General features: G+C 45.2%; 1 protein-coding gene across 1 annotated transcript in view; it reads right to left on the bottom strand.

The window, feature by feature from the left end:
- LOC126267075 (selenoprotein F) overlaps positions 1-17,690 on the bottom strand; it is a 58,548-nt gene that overhangs the window by 22,352 nt on the left and 18,506 nt on the right. Inside the window, exon 3 of the mRNA XM_049971936.1 lies at positions 1,999-2,114. Within this exon, the coding sequence (XP_049827893.1) occupies positions 1,999-2,114 (116 nt within the window). The remainder of the gene's footprint in view (positions 1-1,998; positions 2,115-17,690) is intronic.

The raw sequence follows: 17,690 nt of genomic DNA, 5'->3' as shown, positions 1-17,690 counted from the left end.
ACGCTTTCCTTGCCATTGACAGTCTACATTTTATAACCTCTCTACTTTGACCATCATCAGTTATTTTGCTCCCCAAATAGCAAAACTCCTTTACTACTTTAAGTGTCTCATATCCTAATGTAATTCCCTCAGCATCACCCGACTTAATTCGACTACATTCCATTATCTCCTTAGTCCATCATATGCCATTCCCAATCCCAATTCCTTGCCACAGGGATCATAATCCTGTGCAAGATCTGCCCAATTCATTCACCCAGCTCTTCCTTTTCCAGTCCTGTCACAGGACTATCAAAGGCCGGGTCACCTGTGAAAGCAGCCACGTCATATAGCAGATGTCCATCAGGATGAACAGCCACTGTATCCATGGCCACTAGCGAAGGAGACCGCTCTATAGTGCATCATGCAGCTGAACATAATATTCTCAATTTTAGAGGCTACTTCACTACCAGAGCAATCTGGATACTATCCTGCACCACCATCTTTTCTGACTTTCACAGATGGGAGCTACCCTTACACTGCATTCTCTGATCCCGAAATTATTCAGGCTTCAGTCTATGGCAACTTTTTGTCCCCATACCTTCCACTCAATACTTTCCACCCTCTCTGTCCTATCACCTCCCTATTCTCGTCCCCTCACCCTCTGTGTGCCCCCCCCCCCCTCAATCAACTCAACTGTGTGTGTTTTCCCTTCCCTGCCTTTTTCCTTTTTCACCTCCCCCCCCTCCTCCTCCGCACCTCCCTGCTCCACAACCTCCCAGCATTGCACCCATTGGTAGTCTAGCCCCCTGAAGCCCCACCAGGCAGCACTTTTCTCTTCCCCCATCTGTACCCTGCTACTCCTCCCCTTCCTACCGGCCCCCACCAAATTGCTGCTTCTGTTCTTTGTGACAGTTGCATTCTGGTCCGAGCTTTGGAGATGCTGGTCATGTGTACATCAGTGTGCTTGCTTGTGTCAATGAATGTGTGTGTTTACTTTTCTGAGAAAAACTCTGGTCGAAAGCTAACACCTAAGTGTCTTAATTATGCCTGTCTGCAACTCAGTGTATCATCTTTATGGCAAATATGAATCCATCTTTTTCTACCTTTGTTAACGTTCATCTTACACCCTTGTTTCAAGATAAAATTACAATGTCGTCAACCAATCTTAACTTTTTATTTTTTCTCCCTAAACTTTAATTCCTTTTGAAAATTTCTCCTTTGCTCCTTTTACTGTTTGCTTCATGTAGAAACTGAATAACATGGAAGCTATGCTACAATCCTGTCTTCTCTCTTCTTAATTACTGCATCGCTTTTGTATATTTCGTTTTGTAATTGCCATCTAGTTTATGGCTGATTCCCAGCTTAGAACATTCAATATGCACGAGTTGATAATTTTGGTAGTGGCATATGTAATGTACGGCTGCAGCAGGAAACCAGCACACCTGCCTAAACCAAACCAAACCAAACCAAACCAAACCATAGCCGGAACGGCCTCTGCTCCATGTGTAGTCAACAGATGGGATAATTGGCTCAAGGTATACAACAGAAGCATCACACTTAAACCAACACAAGTGTCAGATAGTTTTATTGCAACAGCTCAATGATAATTTAACAACGTGGAATACATGAAATTCAAACAGTGTTCTCCAACTTTAAGGAAGATAATGCACCAATACCATTTAGAAAGAACAAGCAAGCCTGCATATTACACCCACAACTAAGAAGCAACAACTGGAGCAGTGAGAGAATACAGATAAATGTAAAACATATCCCTGTTAAATTTTAAACAATTCTTATCCCTCGATGTTCTCTAGTAGTACTTAAAATGGCTACTGCAAGCATGCTGCAAATATTCTTTATGTTCTTTTTCTTACCTTAATTTTGAGAAAATAGTGTCTCTTGCACTATTTATCATAGCGCTACCTCATTTCAGCAATTAATCTAACTATAGAATTGAAATATTGTCATATCAATATTGTTAAGTAGGGCACAAATCAAATGAAAGCATCACGAACATACCTGCAATCTGAGGATATGCACCAAACTTACAAGTGCAGACTTCTAACCGTGCTTGGGCATAACGTTTTACTTCGTATGTGTTCTCATCCTTCTGGCAGCACTGTGTGCAGTGTTCTCTGGAAATAGGGTACAAGCTGTTTAGACACATCAAGTAAATACAAAACTGGAAATCTGCTTGTTGGCTAGTTGGCTGGCTATGGGTTAAGGGACTAAGCAGCAGGGTCATCAATCACCCAGTCAAGAGGTAGTGCACACGGTGTTAGTGACATCTGCCAGAAATTTGAACCAATGAGTGAAGTCGTAAAAACTGATGCACTAAAGGTTACACTGTTGTCCTAATGAGAAATAATTTATGGAGAAATATTTGTATATGTATTAGGCTGGTATGTATAGCAGTATACACGAGGGGCTGTGTTTGACCCCTCAGCAACCCCATTAAACATGAAAAGAACCGCAGAGAGAAGATCATCATCTAAGCGGAAGACACACAATAGTAACAGCGAGAATGCTAGAACTGCATTGAACATATGTTTAATCATAAGTATTAAAGGGTCATTCCATGGTAACTCACGTTACAAAGTTATGTTTATAACATAAGTTTTGGACAATTAACGGAAGGAAATGTTTCTATTAAATATTCTTTAGCCTCAAATTATACAGAATGCCCTATAAACCTATATCACAATAATTGTTGCATTACTATAATTATAAAACCAAATTTTATATTTATTCTTGGTAACTCAAGTTACATTTCCAACAAGTGGCTTTTGCATATGACAAAGAAAATACAAAAGTCTGCTCTGTTTTATGTGAACATTTCTTGTAAGTTTTACACACAATACCAGAAGATATTATAAATATTTTAACAAAGTTCCAAACATTTAATCTCCAATAAAATAAATATTAAAACATAATGAACAGGTAACTCATGTTACAACATCTGGTAACTCATGTTACATTGTCATAGATCACAGTCAAACTTGAAATAACCACGCAAATTCACAACACTTGGAGGGTTCACTTTTCTGACAAGCTTGTCTTTAGTATAGTATATCTCCATCTTTAATTTCAGGCTACTTCCAAAACTTCCCATCTTTCATCATAACATCAACTTTAAATTCACCATTTTCAATTTTAGTAACATTATCTGGAAAATATGAATTGTCATATTTTACCACCACCCAGTCATCTACTTGTGTTATCTAGTGATTTTTTCTGTTCTGTTAGTGTTTTCCTCTGCAGCTGATGAAGTGGTGTGTCCTACAATTTCATTATTATAGAGTTTCAAGTGATGAATTTTAGAATTGTTCAAGAAAGGCTTGCAGTTCTTGATTAAGGCCAAGAGATGTAGCTTTTTGCTTCTTTGTAGTTGTTGTTGTTGTTGTTGGGATGTTTAAGGGGGACCAAACAGCTAAGGTCATCAGTCCCCCATTCCAAAAACAGGCGAAACAAAATTTACGGAACAAGTAAAACCCCAAGGGGAGAGGAGACGCCCCTCCCCCCAGTCACTGAAAGAACACCAATGTGGCAGCGAACACTAGAGACAAGAAGAGTACAGACGAACACTGGACAGAGAGAAACGGAAGAAAAGAAGAGGGCCGGAGACTGGTTGACTGACCATGGGAACAAAAATTGGGAAAGAGTCAACCATCCGAAGACACACATTAAAATCTGCAACCAATGAGACACTCGAGGACAAGATACACAGAAAGGGAAAGGGCCAGGTCCCCCCTAAATGGAACCATAAAAAGGACTACCACGGATAAAATTTAAAACATCGTCAGCCATGGAGGCATTGTCGCATAAAACCAAAGGCAATGTGCCCGGGAGATTAAAAGTCTGCCGGAGGGTGCGCAGGCGGGGACACTCCAACAAAATGTGGGCGACTGTCAACCGGGACCCACACTGACACAGGGGGGGATCCTCCTGACGCAAAAGATGTCCGTGCGTCAGGTAGGTATGGCCGATGCGGAGCCGACATAGGATGACACAGTCCCTGCGAGAAGCCCGCAGGGAGGACCGCCACACATCGGTCGTCTCCTTAACAGCCCGCAGTTTATTCGGAAAAGTCAGGCTACGCCACTCGTCACGCCATATCTGAAGCACCTTACGGCGCAACGCCAGCTGCAAATCACGAGCCGGGAGGCCGATCGCCAAAGTGGGGGCGTCGACCGCCCCTTTGGCCAGCCTGTCGACACGTTCATTCCCCGGGATGCCAACGTGACCTGGCGTCCAAACAAAGACCACCGAACGACCAGAGCGGGTAATGGCAAAAACAGACTCCTGAATAAAGGATACCAGAGGAGAAGAGGTATAGCAGCGGTCGATAGCCTGGAAGCTGCTCAGGGAGTTACTGCAGATGACGATGGACGTACCTGAGCAGTAACGCATATGCTCAAGAGCGCGCAATATGGCCACCAGCTCTGCAGTAAAAATACTGCAGCCAGCCGGCAAGGAGCGCTGTTCAACATGGGCAGCGTGAGCAAAAGCGTAGGCAGGACGACCATCCACCAGGAAACCATCAGTGTAGACAGGCTCACAGCCTGAAAATGAGGCGACGAGCGCAAGAAAACGGTGATGGAGGGCCACATGCGGAACCGAGTCCTTGGGTTCCCGTGCCAAGTCCAGGCGGACGGACGGACGGGTCATACACCAGGGAGGCGTGGGTGCACAGGCCCGGAAGGGCGGCAGAAGGGGAAACGACCCGAGTTCCGACAGCAGGGACTGGACGTGGACAGCAATGGAAAGCCCAGACCTAGGTCGCCGGTCGGGCAGAGGGAGGACCCTGGCAGGGAAAAGCAGGCGATGATTGGGATGGCCCGGTGAGCAATGCACGTGGACAGCATAGTCGGCGAGCAGTCGGTGGCGGCGAATCCGCAGCGGGGGAACCCCAGCCTCCACCAGCAGACTATCCACGGGGCTCGTACGGAAAGTGCCAGTTGCAAGCCGAACCCCACAGTGGTGTATGGGGTCCAACAACGTCAACACTGAGGGTGATGCAGACCCATAGGCCAGGCTCCCATAATCAAGCCTGGACTGCACAAGGGCTCTGTACAATCGCAACAGCGTGCTGCGATCTGCACCCCAAGACGCATGGCTCAGGCAGCGGAGGGCGTTGAGGTGCCGCCAGCACTTTTGCTTCAGCTGAGTAATATGAGGAACCCATGTGAGCTGGGCATCAAAGACGAGTCCTAAGAAGCGGCTAGTGTCCACCACTTCAAGTAGGTGACCGTCGAGGTAAAGTTCCGGATGAGGGTGGACCGTCCGACGCCTGCAGAAGTGCATAACTCGAGTCTTGGCCGCAGAGAACTGAAATCCATGAGTCACAGCCCATGATGCCGCCTTGCGAATGGCTACTTGCAGCCTGCGTTCGGCGACTCCTGTAGTCGTTGAGCTGAATGAGATGCAGAAGTCGTCGGCATACAAAGGAGACACCGACGACCCCACGGCTGCAGCCAGACCATTAATGGCCACTAGAAATAAGGAAACGCTCAACACCGAGCCCTGCGGGACCCCATTTTCCTGTATATAAGATGAACTAGAGGCGGCACCGTCTTGCACCCGGAAAGAGCGGCGCAATAAAAAGTTTTGAAGAAAAGCTGGGAGCTGACCACGAAGACCCCACTCGCGCAACGTAGCAAGGATGTGATGCCTCCATGTTGTGTCATATGCCTTCCGCAGATCAAAAAATACAGCAACGAGATGCTGAAGGTGCGAAAAGGCCGTACGGATAGCAGATTCCAGTCGCACCAAATTGTCCGCAGCAGACCGGCCCTGACGGAAGCCGCCCTGGGATGGAGCGAGGAGACCACGCGACTCAAGGACCCAACACAAACGCTGCCCCACCATACGTTCGAGAAATTTGCACAAAACGTTGGTGAGAGTAATGGGACGATAGCTGTCCACCGCCAGAGGGTCCGCACCGGGCTTCAAGATGGGGACTATAACACCCTCTCGCCATTGCGACGGGAACACGCCCTCGCTACAAATGCGGATAAAGATGGTGAGGATGTGTCTCTGGCAGTCCCCGGAGAGATGCTTCAGCATCTGCGCGTGGATGCAGTCCGGTCCTGGCGCTGTATCAGGGCAATCGGCGAGGGCAGCGAGGAATTCCCTCTCGCCGAAAGGAGCATTGTATTTTTCAGAACGACGTGTGTGGAATGATACCGGCGTCTGCTCGGCGCGCTCCTTTAGAGAGCGAAAGGCAGGAGGGTAAGTTGCAGTCGCAGAGCTCGTAGCAAAGTGCGTGGCAAGGTGGTCAGCAATGGTGGCAGCGTCAGTGCAGACAGCGCTGTCCAGGGAGATTCCAGGGACACCCATAGGGGTCTGGTATCCATAAATCCGCCGGATGCGGGACCACACGAGCGATGGGGAGACACGGGAGCCCAAGGATGAAACGTATCTCTCCCAGCACTCCTGCTTACGCCGTGCAATAAGACGACGGGCCAAGGCACGGAGCTTCTTAAAGGCGATGAGGGTCTCCAGAGACGGGTGCCGCTTATGATGCTGGAGAGCCCGCCTACGGTCGCGAATAGCCTCAGCAATCTCCGGTGACCACCAGGGGACAGCCTTCCTCCGAGGGAGTCCAGAAGAGCGGGGGATGGCAGTCTCGGCCGCAGAAATAATTGACGAGGTCAAGACACGGACCACCTCGTCAATGTCACCCTGTGGGGGAGAAGCAATGGTGGCAGCGGAAGTAAAAGCCGGCCAGTCAGCCCTGTTGAGAGCCCAGCGGGGCAGGCACCCAGAAGAATGACACTGGGGCAGTGACAAATAGATGAGAAAATGGTCACTACCACACAGGTCAGGATGCACTCTCCAGTGAAGGGATGGGACAAGTCCGGGGCTGCAAAGAGAGAGATCGATGGCCGAGAACGAGCCATGGGCCACACTGAAATGCGTGGGAGCACCGGTGTTCAAGAGGCTAAGGTCGAGCTGAGCCAACACATGCTCCACAGCGCGACCGCGGTCATCGGAGACAGTCCCACCTCATAGAGGGTTGTGGGCATTGAGATCGCCCAGAAGCAGCAATGGCGGCGGGAGCTGAGCCAGCAGCGCAGCCAAGACATGTCGAGGGAGCTGCCCATACGGAGGAACGTAAACAGAGCAAACAGTAATAGCCGGCGAGAGCTCAATCCTGACAGAGACTGCCTCTAAAGGCGTCAGAAGGGGTACTGGCGAGCTACAGACAGAGTGGTGAACAAAGAGGCAAACTCCACCTGAAGCTCGTTGACAGTCAGCGCGGTTCTTATAGTATCCCCGATAACCGCGAAGGGCAGGGGTCCGCATTGCTGGAAACCAAGTTTCCTGAAGAGCAATGCAGAGAACAGGAGAAACACTCAGAAGCATCCGGAGCTCAGGCACGTGGCGGAAATAACCGCCGCAATTCCACTGGAGAATGGAAGCAGGAAGGGACTGGGAGGGCGTGAAGGCGACTACGAGGCAGACAGCGCCGCAGAGTCAACGGCCGCCACTGGGCGAGAGTCAGCTGTGTCCATAGGAGAGGCCCCTGAGGGTTCTGTGAGGGCGAGATCCGCGGCAGAGGCGAGGATCTCCAACACATCCCCAGAGCCAGAACTATTGACAGCAGGCGGTACTGAAACTGCCGGAGCGTCCTTCTTCTTGGACACGTTCCGTTCCTTCTTCTCGCGTCTGTCCTTTGGCTTAGAGGGCTGGGAGAGTTTCTCTGAAGGAGCGTCGGAGGCTGACGACGACGCAGAAGCCCTACAACCAGCAGGTGGAGGAACCTTCAGCCACTGGCTGACATCCGGCGGGGTAGCAGAAGACACGGAAGAAGAGAGGGCCCCGAGGGACCCCTTCCGCGAGAGAGGAGCCGGCAGAGACGACGCCGGCGGAGAAGGAGGGGGAGGGGGAGGGATAGAGCCCCCTGGTTTTGGAGCAGATGTCACTCCCGAAGCATGTGCGGGGGGAGTGACAAAAGGGGGTTTGCCCCCAACTGCTAAGGAGGCAACAGAGGAACGCTTGCCCCCAGACACGAGGGGGGCAGACAGAGATGTACGGCCCCGAGGGCCCACTGAAGGCGGCACAGAGGAGGCGACAACTGCCGCACGCGAGGGCGACGATAACGTGGCTGCAGCATAAGAAGTTTGAAGAGGGACAGGATGCAACCTTTCAAATTTCAGTTTTGCCTCGCGTTAAGTAAGCCGCTCCAGGGTCTTAAATTCCATAATCTTCCGCTCCTTATGAAGAACGGGGCAGTCCGGCGAGCATGGAGAGTGGTGTTCCCCACAGTTGACACAGACAGGCGGAGGCGCACATGCAGAATCGGAATGAGAGGGGCGTCCGCAATCTCGACATGTGGCGCTGGATGGGCAACGGGAGGACATATGCCCAAACTTCCAGCACTGGAAGCACCGCATCGGGGGAGGGACGTATGGCTTGACGTCACAACGGTAAACCATTACCTTGACCTTCTCAGGCAATACAGCACCCTCGAAGGCCAAGATAAAGGCACCGGTGGCCACCCTGTTGGTCTTGGGTCCTCTGTGCACACGACGGACAAAATGCACACCACGTCGTTCCAAGTCAGCTCTCAGCTCGTCATCGGACTGTAACAAGAGGTCGCGATGGTAAATAATCCCCTGGACCATATTTAAGCTACTGTGGGGAGTGATGGTAACAGGGACGTCTCCCAGCTTATCACACAAGAGCAACGCCCGTGACTGGGCTGGGGAGGACGTCTTGAGGAGGATGGACCCATTCCTCATTTTAGACAACCCCGCCACTTCCCCAAACTTATCCTCCAGATGTTCCACAAAAAACATAGGCTTTGTCGAAAGAAAGGAGTCACCATCAGTCCTGCTGCAGACAAGGTATTGTGGTACATAAGGTTCCTGCTTGGCACTAGATCTGCGTCCCTCCCACGGCGCAGCCAACGAGGGGAACGACTGAGGATCATATTGCGCAGCATCGAATTCAATTCTGCCTCACTTAGAGACGCTGGTGGCAGTGCGACCACCAGCTTGGTGAGATAGATTGCGCTTCATTGCGCCACATCCGCCCAGATGCCACCTACTCCGAATGAGGGCTCTCCCCAAGGGCGCCACCCAGCGAAAGCAAGGTGTACCTGACCGATATACCATTGCCCAGAGTCCCCGTGCCCCAGACAAGATGGGCACATACTCCTTGGCATGCATGGGGAGGAAACAGCTCTGGTATGTGTAGTGCGATCCCTGCGTGGTCAGGGGGCTACCACCAAGAGGGTACATGACGACCCCCACCACAACGGACTGGCTACCGTGCTGGATTTTAGGTGTTGAAAGGGTCCACAGTTGTCGTGGGCGCTAAGAAGGGGATTGCGCACAAGACGAGGAGGCAACCCAGAAGACATGGGGTGTAAATCCCTCCACATGACAATAGACAGCATGCAAGATGGAGGTGCACGATGGACCAAGAGAAAAACACCACGTAAGGCATCCTTCCCCAAATGGCACGCACTAACAACGGAAATTTTGAAAATGGCAGGTCAAACCCAAGTGGGGACCATCACATAAGGCCGAAACTTGGGAGACTCCTTTTAGTCACCTCTTACGACAGGCAGGAATACCGCGGGCCTATTCTTACCCCCGAACCCGCAGGGGGTTTTTGCTTCTTTGGGTAAAGTCTTATTCACCCACAAGAACTGCTGTCACATTAAAAGAAGAATTCAACAATGCTTTAACAAAATCTGTTGCATTGTTTACAGCACACTTCCTGCTTTTCACACAAGACCAAACTTGGCGTTTGACAGCCCCACCAATTCCATCTGTTGGCCCCTTCCCATGAGAAGTTGCAAAGTACTAACATGTAATTCTTTTGGCATGACTCTTACTTAGAACTTTTATATCCTCTGCAATATATCTGTTTTTAAACTGGGAAGCATGACTATCTGACCAGATTGTAACTTCTCTAATATTTTTTGGTAGTTCAAGAAGTCTATCAACATAGGGAATGACAGTGTTTTTTGTGTGGTCCAGATTATCAGATACCAACAGGTAGGGGTGATAAGTACCTGAATGCCAAATTATGGCAGTAAAAATACTAATTTGATTCTGCTGCCAATGTACACTTTAAATTTCATCTTGACTTACACATCTAAAATTTTCAGAAAAATCAATTTGCATCATGGCAGTTAGCATTGCAGAAGGCAGTGATTCCTTATCACTCTTACAGTCCTTTGATTGTTCTCTCAAAGAAGCAGTGCTCTAAAAATTTAGGTCCCATGGTAAGAATATGATCAAGAAGATTCTGTAATGTATTTTCTTCCTCTACTTTCAAAATTCTGCCATCACTCTCCTGCCACACAAGCAATTTCACGACATAGTCTTCTACACCACTACATCAATCAAGAAGTTTAACTGCCAATAAATCTTTAAATTTCATACACTTTCCTAGCAAACAATCGGCTTGAGGCTCTACAGATAGAAAAAATTCTGTACTTAGGTATTTGAAGTACTATGCTATGAAGGGAGTTAATATCACTGATTAAATTCTCATAATATCTGCAGACACACACGTTGTGTGGAAGTTTATTGGAAATCATGACATGGTTTTGGGAATCACTTTGCCATTTTCTCCACAAAACATTACATGGACTTCTTTCAAAGAAAACATCAAATGTCATACTTGCAACTTACTCTTACCTTTCTCATCTTTTACAGTCACAATGTCATTGCACCCAGGGGCCTGCCTGCTAGCCTCATCCCTTTCATAGAATTTGCTCACTGCACTTATTATTTCATCACTTATTTTTTTGTTTAGAGATTCTTTCTACTTCTAAAGGTTCAACAAAAGTATGATACAACCTTCTAATAACACATTCTTGTTTTCTGAGTGATGCTGGAAGTACACATTTCACTTTTGATATGGCTTTTCCCAATGACAACCTATTTTTATGTGGTGGAGAGGCAGAACTACTTGGTGTAGCTGAAGATGCTTTCTTTAGCCACCTCCTGTACTTGGCAACTCTTTCTCTAACATTCCGTTTCCTATCTACAGCAATCCTTTCTTGTTCTCTTTTACTGAAACATTTTTTCTCAATGTTTTCATAGTTTCCTTGTGTTTGATTATATACTCTTCATATTTGCCTTCATTTTTGAATTTCTACCTTCTTCTCACCTGTACTTAGAGGCATTTTGCAAAAATTGTAAATTGTTGTAAAGTAGAAATAGCTATTCCCTATGGGATTTTGTGTGGCATATGGAGATAAATATACATTAAATATCTAGAAATATATTATTAGTTGTGTTGTATATAATTCAGAACCAATCTGACTGCTCAAAATTTCTACAAAAATTATGGTAACTCATGTTACATAAACAAAGGTAGCTCACATTATGTGAATTAAATATCCTATACCAGGGGAAGGCTTCCAGGAGGAAATTTGACACACCAAATTATAAGGCACACTTATGCAAAGGACAGCATAGCATATAAGTTACTACACTTTAATGTATTTTGCGAAAATCTTAGAAAAATTGTCATTTGGTAACTCATGATACACATTTTGGATTAGGTTATATAAATGTTTTTGTATTTATCATGCTTAAATTGCTTGCTTCTAAAAATATACCAAAAAGAAGTTACGCACTTTAAAGAGATATATAAACCATAAAAAATTATTATAAATTTCATGATTTTTCTTACCTCAAAACTGATCAAATCTTCTGCATGAACAAACTCAACAATATAGTCTTCAATTCAATGGCTCCCACAAGTAAACAATAGGTTTTGGAGGAAAAAATAAATCTTGCCAACAAAATTCAAAGCCCAACCTACATATGTAAGAGGGGAAAATATTCACACAGAAAAATTAATTTTTTGATAATGATTCCTCATTTACATGTAATGACCCTAAAATAAAGTGAGAGAAATCAGGTCAGCAGGTGGGTGGGGCCACGGTAGTGCCCCTGGGCCTCTGCATGTGACAGGAGACATTCCACCCCTGATCCGTTACCGTCAAAGCAGTTAAGAGAGCACCAGCACCCACTATTCATCAGAGTGCTTACCCTAAAACAGAGCACAAGATGGGGTATGAATGGGCTAACCACATCTAAAAGCAAATAAAACTGAGTGAATGAGGGATGCCTGAAGCAAATGGCAAAGGATTTAGGGTCGAAGATCACCCAGAACTAGCATGTGGCAGACGACATCCCAACATCAAGCACCCCAACTCCACCTCAAAAGTAGTTTAAAAATGTAATGTCTGAGAATAAAAACCACCATTCAACTGTGTGAGTCATCCAAAAATATTATGAGGTAAAGAATGTGGAAGACCATGTTGATCATGGAGACATAGATAGAGGTGTCTGCCTGCAGGACTCCACAGCTAAAACATGTAGGTGTCTTGTTACATATAAAATAAAATATGGTTTAACCTAATATGATGGTGTGGATGTGCTAAAAGCAACACTGGGCTCATCAAAGCAAATGTTGGACACACATTCATTCTTCTAGGCAAACGGTCAGCCAGTTCATTCCTCAGGAACCCACATTACTTGCGACCCAGACAACTGAGCAAGCAGAATAACTAAAGTCAGACAGGAGATGATGGGTAACAGATATCTCAGGGTGCCAAGAGTAACTTCAATCAATAGCCTAGACACTGCTCATTGAGTCACTACAAAATAAAACACGGTTGAGGGAGGGCTGCTTAATAAAATGTAGGGCTCTGTTAATGGTTATTAGCTCTGCCATAAAACCATTAAACATATCTGGCAACAAATGGTGTTCCCAACCAGTGGGAGATGTAAAACCATATCCTGTCCTGTACATGGTTTTAGAGCTGTGAGTGTAAATTATAGTAGTACCCTGATACTCCACAGGAACTGAAAGGAACAGATGCCAAAAGGTCACAAGAGAAATGTGACAGTGGGCCACAAAACGCATTAGAACTGGTAACAGGTATCGGGGTAAGTGCCCCTTATAAGCAAAACAAATGTGTTAACTTGGAATATTAGTGCAAATTTAAACAAACAACGGAGAGTCCAGGATGGAATAACAACAATATTATGAAAAGGACAGATTGCTACTCACCATACTGAGGAGACGTTGAGTCGCAGACAGGCAGAACGGAAAGAATATTGCATATTTTAGCTTTCACACAAAAGGCCTACCCCCCCGCCTCCCCCCCCCCCCTCACACACACACACACACACACACACACACACACACACACACACAGAGAGAGAGAGAGAGAGAGAGAGAGAGAGAGAGAGAGAGAGAGAGAGAGAACACTATGTCTGGCCGGTGTGGTCAGTGTGCATGTTTGACGGCCTTTTGGTTGAAAGCTAAATTGTATGGCAGTCTTTACGATGAGCCTATCTGTGACTCAATGTCTCCTCTATATGGTGAGTAGCAATCTATCCTTTTCATAATATTGCTATTAGGGAACATTTAATTGTGTCAGTGATCTACTTCTTACGTATTATTGATATTCAATATATTGACCCAAGGCTAATTCACTTGAGAAAGCTAGAAAATTATAAGACGAGAGAATGGCTCATCATTACTTAATTTCAGGAACAATATTCCAAGTACTGCTGATATGTCACATATATGAAACTAAAGGAAGAAACTATCGTAGTTTCCAGAACTGTTAGTTGCTTTCCCCAGGAAGAAAGGGGGATATGTTTGTGAAAGTTGAGAGGGACTGCTGTGAGGAGGAAGGAGGAGCCATGCCACCAACCATCCATCCATCTACAGGGAGAAAAGAATGGTTTTGTAGGCACTAGTATTCTCTACTTTTAATGATAAGTATAAAATGAATTCATAAAAGAAATATAGATCCAGAAATGAAACATCTGATCAATTTATTAATCAATCATATATGTAAAATAACATATTGCAAAAGATAAAGAAAAGTAGCATCTCCATGATCCCAAGAAGAACAGAACAACTGCATGTGAGGATCATATGATACTGAATATTCTATTGCCTCATTAAAGTTACTTTGAGTGCATTCCTAAGTCATCTGATAAAATACTTAAAATGTTGAAATAATCAATATTTCAGTCATGGTGTAGGAGCCAAAATGTCAGCTATTTTAATATTCTACCTTTTTCAGTATTTTATAAGATCAGTATTTACTACAATAATAATAAAACACATACACATCAGGAAGAAACAAACTAATTTAGCGAAAAAAAACAATTCAGCTCTCAAGACCACAGAGGCACAAGAGAACCTAGCCTAATTGTTTATAGTTTAACTGAAGAAAGTTTGAGAATCAACAGAAAAATGTTATACAGTTTTCACAGATTACAGAAAAGAATATGAGACAACTAACTGGAGCACACTACCGGAAATTCTAACAATAATTAGAAAACTCTACAAGGACAAGCAATGATAGTAAAGATGAACAACACAGAAAAAGCAAGAATTCTTTAAGGCATAAGACAAAGACGTAATTTGCCTCCATCCATGTTCTACCTTATATACAATGTGCATTGAGTGATTATAAAAGTGCTGTAATGGTGTGAAAGTAAATGGGGAAAGAATACACATGCTTAGATCTGTGGATGTCATTGCTCTGATACATTCAGACAAAAGAAAATTTCAAAGATATTGGGAAAAGGACTAGATCTACGACAAAAGAGTCTTATGAGATATGTATTCAGTACACAAAATAAATGGAAAAACTAGTGTACTCCAAAGAACAAAAAAAGTAAAAATTAAAATTGTGGGAACTAAGACAAAGCAAACATAGGTAAAAAAATGTTTACCTAGTAAGATAACTAAATATGGAAGAAGCAGACAAGATATGGAAGAAAAAGTGGACACACAAAAGTAATGTATATAAATAAAAGGAAAACCTATGAAAAAAATACAGAAGTGAGGGGAAAATATGATTACACATTGCATCCGGAGCATAGCACTTCATAAATGTGAAATGTGAGGCAAAAAGGAAACTAAATCTACAGTTTTTTTGAGATATGGTTTTGAAGATGTGTGTAAAACATTGCACGGATAGAACTACCAACCAAGAAGTCTACAGAGCTGATGAAAAAAGGACATTAAACCTTTGAATGCTGCAGACATGCTTGCTGCATGCCAAGCTGAGTGTGACTGTGTCACTGTAACCTAATGTGTCTATCTGTGACAAGTAGCCTGCATTTGAGCTTCTGCCTGTGCCAGGATTACCCAAGTGGCCTGCCTCCCCTTAAGTTGAATATTTCTGGAGTGCTTTCTACAATGTCTCCTTTTACTAAGACTTGTCACCACTGGGAGACCTCTATCAGCATTTTTAAAACAAGTCACAAATAATGAGGAACTCAGCAAGTATGCAAAAGTGAGCAACAATGAATCCAAATGGAGAGCTGCCAGCATATTGAAAAATTTGCGAGGAAGAAAAAGAAGAAGCAGACTCTTGAGCATGAATTATTACTGCTTATAAAGCACTACGAACCTAGTCTATCTTCTATCAAACAAGGGTACCACGTCAACATCCTCTAGTGCCACTGCACAAGAAATCAGTCCCAGTTTGCAAGAGTGACTTCCACTGCTACATTCCTCAGTCTGTATTAACTGCATATTCAAAAAAATGGTAGAAACCATTCATTTTTAAGCCACGCATAAAAAAGGGGTAAAAGAAAACTGGCCTAGGATAGCGATAAGAGGCTTTTAGAACAAATTATTAAAAAGAGTCAGGGGATAAAGGTAAAAGGTAGGGTACATGTCAGCAGGGTGTGATTGGAGGCTCACCACAGCTTATCATGTGGTGGAAGGTGCACCCATGCACTCAAACAGGCTCCTAACCCATTACACCAGGTCAACAGAGTTGGCAAATTTGTTATCTAGGAGGAGGAGCATTAAAACACACTTTATTTTGAGAAGTGATTAAAGCTCCAGGTCTTATTAAAAACTGTTGTTCATGGGGCAACTGAGTTAATTTGTCAAACGCCAGTCGTAAAAAAGTGATGTAAAGTTCTGCGTCAAATTTGGTAGCAACAAATTGGAAGTCATGCATATAAGCTCAGCAAACTTCATATTGGAACTATTGTAGCTGCAAAATAAACACATCAGAATGGGGAGACTACATATTCCATTGCCTCTGTGAGTCTGTCGATAACCATTAAGAAGAGTGTCACGCTCAGGATTGCTTAGAGAGGTACTTCTGAATGAAGGTCAGGAGGGTGTCACAGAAGCCCCATCACGTAAGGTGGTGAGGAAATGGTGATGCCATGTCATGTCACAGACATGACGAGTAAAAGCCATTCTGATGAGAAACTTCAGGCAGACTAGTGAGCACTAACAGATCAGTTTTCCCAACATCTGCACGGTGAGTTAGACAAGAGGCGCTGCCACTCTCAGCTCACCATGTGTCTGAAACACTTGGAAAGAACATAGGGAAGGCAGACTGGTCTGTAGCTGTGTATTTCCTGTGGAAACTTACCTCCTTGTTTCAAAACTGTAATACTTGTACTTTCTTCACCACCATTGGGGGAAGGCAGAGAGGGAGGGGGACTCACCCTCAAGCCATATTCAGTTAGAAACAGCAAGGATATGGTGCTTCCCCTTTTTTAGGCAGATACAGTAACAGTTGAGTAACTTTGTATTCAGTAAGGGCCTGCCGCTGTATTTCGGCATGCTGTAAGAGTACTGACAGTATCACACTTAGGAGGAGGAGTGTTTTAGGATAACAAACATTGTGTGCTGAAAGGCGGTGACCCTCTCTGCTTGACTTTTGTGGAGACAGAAGATTGGGGGGGACGTGGTGGGTGTCAACTGTCAGTCACTAACGCTCAGGTAGCGGTTCACCAGATAGCCAAGAATAGCAGCAGGGTTAGATTTCACTACAACACCCTTACAGATGCTTGGGATGTCAGTAGCTTTTTTGTTGACTACGAAAACACAGTAATTTGACCCACATCTTTGGGGGGAGGGGGGCGGAGAGGAGGAGGAGGAGGAGGAGGAGGAGGAGGAGGAGAGAAGTTTGATGGCAGATACAAAACTTTTCCAGCATTCCTTCTTTTTTGTAAGGTAGCCAGCTCTGGCTTGGATACATTTAGAGATATGAGCATGTTCTAGCAGATGGCACTTACACTGTCAAAGAACTCTTCTGTGACATGCAATAGCTTTAGTGATTTCCTGCAAGTCATCATGGGACTGTCCTTGAACATGTGAATATTAAGGAAAATGATACCTTAGTTCTGCTGAGTGGAACATTTGGTGGTTGTGTCGCTGATGGACTCTTTAGTGTGTGTGTGTGTGTGTTTGAGGTTTACGGGCGCTAAACAGCGTGGTCATCAGCGCCCAAGCGCATAGAAACAGGAACACAGGCGGTGAAGGGACGAAGACGGACGCCGAACAAGGAGAACGGCTAAAAGACACAGGCCTGATGCAGTTCCAAATGCGCACATACAGAGGCAAAACAAGAGGAGAAGAAACACACTAAAAAAGGAAAGGAAACACAAGGAAAAGAGAACAGATACCGAAGTGAAACAAGGAGGTAATCGTGACTGGCGGACCTCTTACCTAAAAACTGGGTGAGCCAGTCACCCAGCAGCACATTAAAACCTTCTCCCTAAAATCCGAGGCAACAGATTGGACAGGACACAAAACCGTAAAACCTTAACCACAGTCGCTGCGTCGTCTTGCAAAATAGAGGGCAAATCCGGTGGCAATGAAACCACCGCCCTCTGGTCAGAGAATAAAAGACAGTCAAGTAAAATGTGGCGGACAGTAATCTGGAC

The sequence above is a fragment of the Schistocerca gregaria genome, chromosome 4 (genome assembly GCF_023897955.1).
Source record: "Schistocerca gregaria isolate iqSchGreg1 chromosome 4, iqSchGreg1.2, whole genome shotgun sequence".
Classification (NCBI taxonomy): Eukaryota; Metazoa; Arthropoda; class Insecta; order Orthoptera; family Acrididae; genus Schistocerca; species Schistocerca gregaria.
The sequence above is the reverse complement of the archived record's forward strand: the minus strand, read 5'-3'. Positions and strand labels throughout refer to the sequence as shown.